The sequence below is a fragment of the Halichoeres trimaculatus genome, unplaced genomic scaffold (assembly GCF_033239565.1).
Source record: "Halichoeres trimaculatus isolate MK-OKI-2021-1 unplaced genomic scaffold, fHalTri1.1 fHalTri1_scaffold_23, whole genome shotgun sequence".
Lineage (NCBI taxonomy): Eukaryota > Metazoa > Chordata > Actinopteri > Labriformes > Labridae > Halichoeres > Halichoeres trimaculatus.
Genome location: NW_027437201.1, coordinates 20,937,213 through 20,944,288, shown reverse-complemented (window position 1 = coordinate 20,944,288; position 7,076 = coordinate 20,937,213). Strand labels below are relative to the sequence as shown.

The 7,076-nt window shown below is 46.4% G+C and overlaps 1 protein-coding gene across 3 annotated transcripts in view; it reads right to left on the bottom strand.

Annotated features, from left to right (window-relative positions):
* Positions 1 to 499: 499 nt before the first annotated feature.
* ankfn1b (ankyrin repeat and fibronectin type III domain containing 1b) overlaps positions 500 to 7,076 on the bottom strand; it is a 212,083-nt gene continuing 205,506 nt past the window's right edge. For all 3 annotated transcript variants that reach the window (XM_074663682.1, XM_074663681.1, XM_074663683.1), the window contains 7 exons: positions 5,993 to 6,159; positions 5,743 to 5,893; positions 3,787 to 3,955; positions 3,433 to 3,599; positions 3,133 to 3,340; positions 2,345 to 3,057; positions 500 to 2,265 (listed from right to left, as the gene is read on the bottom strand). In XM_074663682.1, the coding sequence (XP_074519783.1) occupies positions 1,966 to 2,265; positions 2,345 to 3,057; positions 3,133 to 3,340; positions 3,433 to 3,599; positions 3,787 to 3,955; positions 5,743 to 5,893; positions 5,993 to 6,159 (1,875 nt within the window). In that variant the 3' untranslated portion in view covers positions 500 to 1,965. The remainder of the gene's footprint in view (positions 2,266 to 2,344; positions 3,058 to 3,132; positions 3,341 to 3,432; positions 3,600 to 3,786; positions 3,956 to 5,742; positions 5,894 to 5,992; positions 6,160 to 7,076) is intronic.

Sequence of the window (7,076 nt, the reverse complement as noted above, 5' to 3'; positions counted from 1 at the left end):
GTGGCATCTATGAGGAGTCTTTTCTAAAACTTCAGTCAATTTCACTCCTGAGAGGGCAGCAGTTGGTGATGATGTCACACACTGATTAAGAGTTCCGTGCAGCTGGTCATGTGACTCATTGAAGGCGGGAAAATGGAATGGGACAGGTTTTTCTTTTTCTTTAAGTGAATGCAATACGCTACTGTATTTTTCCCTTGTGCCATGTAAAATTTCTCCCTAAATACACTGTAAAAAACTGAAATCTCATCAAGTGTTTTTGTCTTATTTTCATTAGAAAATGTATTTTTTGGACTTGAAACAAGTTAAAAAAATATGCAAATCTGGAACAAGAGAAATGTGTTTTAAGACATTGTTCTAGTTTTAATCAGATTTTTCCCGTTCCCTTGGCAGTTTTTTTTTTAACTTGTTACGAGAAATTCAGACCTCATTTTTGTCTTTAAATAACCAGAAACAAGACATTTTTCTGGACTGGTCCAGAATAATAAGACTATTTTTGATAAGATTTCAGTTTTTTGCAGTGTAGTATTTGAGTTTGGGAGACCAGCTTCAAGTTTCTACATTTTTTGCCAAACACTTAAAAATGAGCACTTCTGGTACCCGTAGCTCTGTTTGTACCTGTTTAACTGACTGTACGCACTGTATTTTGTGACCTGTTTCCTTGTTGTTTGGCGCTGGGTGCAGTGACACCTTTGGCCGAATAAAGACTTCATTTCCCATGATGACATTTGATTTGGAAGCTAATGAACGGAGATCAGATCTTTTGAGCACTTCTTGCACAGAAACCAGCTGTTAATCCCTGACCTCCACTGCGCTCGTGTTCGTCCCTGTTAGCTCAGGACTCAGCGTCTCACAGGCTCATTCTTCTTCCATCTCGGGGTTAAATCTTTTTACACGCAGCTCGTTTTGAGGCAGTTTGAGGAGACAGTCTGGAATACAATGTTGTTTTTTTTTCTGTGCTAACAAACACCAGGCCTCTTAACAACTTGAGTCATCTCTTTCACACCAGAATCCCTCTGGGAGACCCTGCTCTAGACTGACGGGCACCGATTTCTGATGCATCTGGGAAAACCACTGAAGCAAACACAACAAAACACTGGACTGGTTAACTTTTAGCACGGCATGAAAACAGTACTTCAGATGTACTCAGCACATTTGTGGAAGAATTACATGCTTTTCTACATCGATTAGAAGAACAGGAGGAGTCAGATATTGCTTGTTTTTTTTCTCGGTTTTGAAAATCCCAATGAGCTGGTTTTGTTTCATGAGATGAGTACGCTACAACTGAGTCGACTATACAGTGGATTTGCTGCACAGGGCAGAAAAAGAGCAGCAGAGAGCTGGTGCCAGGTTCAAAGATGCAACCTCCACCCTCCTCCTCCTCCTCACCCCTTTCTTTCAGGCTGGCTCTCCCTGACTTGGCTGCTTCACTGCCAGACAGTACAGTGGCCAAGAGCAGTTGAGCGACAGGCTGACAGGCCAAATCGTCAGCCGATCGCGTCCCTAAGTGGAGACACCGGCCCCCCTTTGATACTTCTCCCTTCCTTCCTGCCCTCTGAGCTGGGTCCAGAGCCCACATCCTGGGAACAGAGGGCCGGGCAGCTACAGCTGACAGCTCTTTGGGAGCGGCACAATGAGAGAGTTCAGAGGGAAATCTGCGTCCTTGTGTGGCAGGGGGGGACGCCACGATGCTGCTCATGTCGCTTTGGCAACCTGAAAGGTCGTCAATCATTCCAGAAATCAGGGTGACCCCCGTTAACGTCGATCGTTGTTCGTTTGTGTCCACGTGAGGGTCTCTGATGTGCGTAGAAAACGTCTTCTGTACAGGCGAACACATTTCATGGAAACAGAAGCCTTTCAGATAACGAGAACAGCTAGCTGCGACTGGAGACGGCGACACCACGAGAGGAGACAGTGTCCAGGCTGTTTGTACAGATCTCAAAGTTCGTCCGTCCTCTCCTGGAGGAATCACACCGTGGTGGCTCGGCTGTGTTTGAGCGCCAGCGGCGAGTACTCCTTAATGCGGACGCACAGTTTCCCCCTCAGCCAGGGGTTCTGCAGCTCCAGGGGACAGAAATCATCCTGGAGCCATTTTTCTCTGTTGTCCAAAACCAGCACGAGGCCAAAGTGCTTCAACTGTTCAGGACTGTAGTACACACACTGCTCCTGCTCGCCGCCGCTGCCAAGCATCCTCCGAGACACAACGTTCATCTCCTGCACCACGAGCTGCACCATCTCCTGCGCTGATGTCCCCGGAGTCACACAAAGCTGAAAGAGAAGAGGAGGCGTCATTTAGCGTCCACCAGCTCTGCTCAATGAGCCCCAACCAGAATGATCGTATCTCTACCTTAACGCTGGTCTCCTTCGGCAGGCCCGTGCGGTACTGCGGGTACACCCTGAGCGTGGCGTGACAGCCTTTCCTGTGGGCGGCAGGAGAAGGCGAGGAGAGCCTCTGCGTGCCGCTGTCTTCTGATAACGTCCGTGCTGGAGGAAGCTGTGGTAAGCAGCGCTCAGCCGAGCAGCAGCGCTCCACCGAGGAAGGCCGGTGCCACCTCCGCTGTGGCGAGACGGAGGGCGAGGGGCAGGCGGTGTGGTGGCAGTTTGGCTGGTGATGGGCCGACGTGGACGGGGGGAACTCCAGGCTGCTGGTTCTCACGCAGAACGCCTGCCTCTTCTCCGTGATGTGCAGCAGCTCGATCTGCCGGCTGGGCAGGATGAAGTCGCTGTCGAACAGCTCCGGGGCTCCTCTCCGTCTTTCCCCGATGCCGCCGCAGCGCTCGCTTTCCCTCCCGTGCTGCGGTTCTGAAGCCTGGAGCACATCCGGCGTGGAGTCCCTCAGCGCTCCCCCGCCTCGTCCACCTCCGCCGAGACACAGTCCTCCTGAGCTGCTGCCGTCACTGCGCAGATAACCACGAGGCTCCAGCGGGGCGGAGGTTGAAAGAGGCGAGGGCGGCAACAGGTCCAGCTCACGGGGACTTTGGGCACGGCTGGAGTCGTAGTCGCTGTCGGTGGTGAGGAAGACTTCAGACGAACCCTCTTCATCTGACAGCCCGGCGAAATCTGCACCAACCAGAGCGTAAATTAACACCAACATGACAGAAACGGACAGTTACCATGACGGGAGCGCGTTCTGACCTGAGTGCTTACGACAGGGCTCCGGCGACGGCAGCGGGGACGGCATGAAGTCCAGCTGAGAGGAGGTGGAGGAGGGCTTGTCGGGCAACACCTCCTTGGAGAAGTCGATGATCCAGCTTATGGAGATCCCTCCGGTCGGCTGCTTGTAGCGGGCGTACTGCAACGCATCCATGATCCACCTCGCATCACGCCACACCTCCTCCATTTGCTGTAGTGGATTCACGACAGAAGACGTCAGGTTAAAACGCTGCAGCTCAGTCTGAGGGATTATCTTTGCTCTGTTTGCTCTTTCGCTCTGACCTGGATGTGCTCCTGAACCTGCTGGTGTTTCTTCTTGGCGGCGTTGAGCTCAGCTTCAGAAAACGCCTCCCTCAGCGCCTGCTGGGACATGAGGGACTCCAACTCCAGCAGCGCCGACACTCTGCAGTACTGGCCGATGAAACTGGGGCAGTAGGCGTTGAAGTGGACTGTTGAGAGAAGAGACCCCAGATTAGAGAAATGCAAAACCTGATACATTTTGAATCAGAGAGGAACTTTCCCAGAGGAACTTTTGGTTTGTGTGGATTTCGACGCCCCCTGTGGACAGAATGATCTTTGCTGGCTACATGTTGGGTTGTTCCCAGTTATTCTTAGCTAACGATACGATGAACTGACCCAGTTCAAATATCTGCAGGGGCAGGGTGAGGAAGCCAGAGCGAGGAGAGTACGGGTTATTCTGTCCCGGCGCCGTGCACACTTCGTCTGAAGGAGGCAGAAGAAGCAGGAAGGACACTTTCTCCCCAAACTCCACCACCTCCTGGCTGTAGATACGGAAGTCCTGAGCCTAGACACACAAAGACAAGTAACCTTAGCTGACGTATGAATCCACAGAAAACAGGTCACATTAAGTCTGACCTCAGAGCACTGACAGAATGAGGACACGCTGACCCCTCAAATCTTTTTCATTTCTTTCCTTTTTAAAAAAATCCTTGAAAATGTCTTGATTTAGAAGTTTTTATCTGACTGATAGAATTACAAGCTCATGTTTGCACTCAAACCTCAAACAGTCTCAGTTAAAGAGTGGATCACAGACAGCAGGGCCACCATGAAGTCAGCGATCGCTCGTTTGAGTAAATGAAAGCGAAACAAGAGGCTCCAACTCCAGCACTGGAAAAAGAGGGTGGGCTCACCGAGAGCCACGGTGATTAGAAGTTATTGCATATCACTGACTGTTTTCTGCAGCAGATCCAGAAAGCATCCCATCTCTGCTTCCAGACAACACTCTGATGACTGTCTGCTCTGTTGACATGTATGTTATCGTGCGTTTTCATGTTTACATGCACATAACTCCTCTCTGGTCTCTGTGGCAGTCTGTGAAGTTCTGTACAGAACGGGTCCAAACAGTGGGTGGTAAAAGTTTATAGCCAAACGTACAATGGTTGCCATTGTGCTGGAATTCAAACCATGTCCTTTTAGAAAAATCATGTCGAATTAGTGGTCTAACCAGAACTGGCTGACTATCCAATGGAACCGTTTTCATTGCTTTGAGCTCTTGCTACTGCCTCCCTCCAGAACTTGGCTTAAACCCTGTTGAGGACTTTCTCCTGGTTCCATTTCATCAGTCAAAATCAGTCGAACACAGGGGTCTGCAACCTTTACTTTCATAAGAGCCATTTAGCTTCAGCTCACCTGGGTTAAAGTCATTAAGGAGCCTCAAAATCTACTTTATTGTCACAATGAAGACTATACAGTGTGTAACATTCTAAACATCTTTAAAATACAGTGAATAATTATCAATTATCGAAACAGGATTTTTTTTAAATTGATGCAATTCAGAATGTGATGTGATATTTTTTTACTTTTTTAAAAAAATTGCAAAAAATTGAAGAAATTTTAAATAAAAAAAATGAAATTCAAAAAATACAAAATTAAAAAAAAATTGAACCAATTAAAAAAAAATACAAAAATTTTGAAATAATAAATAAATAAATAAATATTTTTAAAAATGAAAATTTTGAAACTTCAAAAAATGGAAATTTTAAAAAAAAATTGCAAAAATAAGTAAAATAATTGAATTGTAAATTTGAAAAAAAAAATTCTGAAAGAATTTTTTATTTACACTGGCACGTTGGCAGTTAAATTTATCCATCCACACAGATGGATAATTATTCACTAGCATAATTATTGCTAGTGAATAATTATGTACACTTTTTCATTCATTTTATGAAATTTTACATGTGATGTCTTAGTTTTTGTTTGTTTTGATAAAGTAGCAAAAAAAAAAAAAAAAAAAAAAAAGTCAAAATTTTTTGAAATGTCAAAATTTGCAAAAAATAACATAAATTAAAAAATATATGCTAACATTTTATAAAAATTTCAAAATTTGCCAAACAAAGAAAGAAATTAAAATCAATACCTTCTGTAAGAAAAATAAAAATTCTTCATTTCAATGACATTTTTTCAAAGCTACAAGGAGCCACTGCAGAGGAGTCAAAGAGCCACATGCGGTTCCAGAGCCACAGGTTGAAGACCCTTGATCTCACGGCTCAGATTGCGAAAGAAGTGGTAGTAATAGGATTAATAACCATAAAGTGACACACAGTTTTAGATCACACTCAGCCAGATTCTGACCTGATTGCCGGGGATGTTGATGTGTGCCATCAGGTCCTTGATGGCGCTGCGCAGGTCCTGCAGGAGTCGATGTGGAGCGCTCTGTTCTTCTTGGTCCATTTCCAGCGACTCGTCCAGAGAGCTGAGAGCCTGCAGCCACTGCCACTCCTCTCTGAGACCACAGAGACCAAGAACACACTCAAAGCTCACAGGTATCTTTTACTTAATCCTCATATCAAGGTGTTTGAGTGAACAAGCTGTGCTTCCTCACCTGGACACGTTGCAGTTGTCCCGAATCTTAGTGTGACAGAGCACATTGGGGAGCTTCTGCGGCACCAGGGCTCGGATCTGCTCCACTGACGTACACAGCTTCAGGTAGCCGAGGTATAAACCAGGAGACAGCATCTTCCTGCTCCGCCTGTGGTACGCCAGCTTCTCCTGAGAAAAAACAAAAACAGATTGACAAGTCTTAAAGCAGCAGCTGAGGCTTAGTGGGAGAGAGGACCATCTCTTAGAGGGAAGGCTGGTGGCTCGACACTGAGCCCCTTGAATTTTCTTTTTGAAGTCATGTGTAGGACACTGAATCTTGTGCCGCTCTTTAAAGGTAGGGTCTGCAGGAGTTTTGGTTACTTGTTCATAAACAAAACACTCAAACTGGGCTCCTCCTCCTTGGCTCAGTGCCAACTGCAGCACACACCCACTGCCTCCAACCATGATTATGAACACACTCAATCGCTCAGCAACCACCTGTAGCATGTAGCGAGTTTCTATGTGAGAGAGACCCGAGAGCTGTGCACCTGACTTAGCATGTTAGCACAAGCTAGTCAAGGGTATTTGACACATACTGGGTTACCATAAGGCTAACTCGTGTCACTTTTTGTCCTGTGCTGCTCTCTAAGTTCCTGAAAGTTGAGCCAAGCTTCACCTCGTTTAGGAAAAAGCTTTATCTGTTTGGTGTTTGTTTCACTTTGTTGTTTTTCTTCCTCCATGCTACGCCTGCTAGCGTAGCTGCTCTGATTAGCTTCCTCTACTTGCTAATCAACACGCAAAGTCACTTTAGCACTGGGTGCACTGTGATTAGCTGATGTAACCACGCTTACTCTCCACCTAGAAACATCCTGATACAACCAAAACATCAACATCCAGGCTGAGGAGCAGAGGAGGGGGGTTGAGGCGGACACTGACACTGACACACATGTATAGAGGCCTATAGGAGACGATTGAGCAGGATTATTCCTGTAGAATCCTTACAAAATCAGGATCAGCTGAGACAAAAGCAATCCCTTAACTGTAAGCATCCTTGTATTCCTTTCAATTAAGTTTTTCCATGTTTTGTTTTTGTTTGCCTTTAAAGA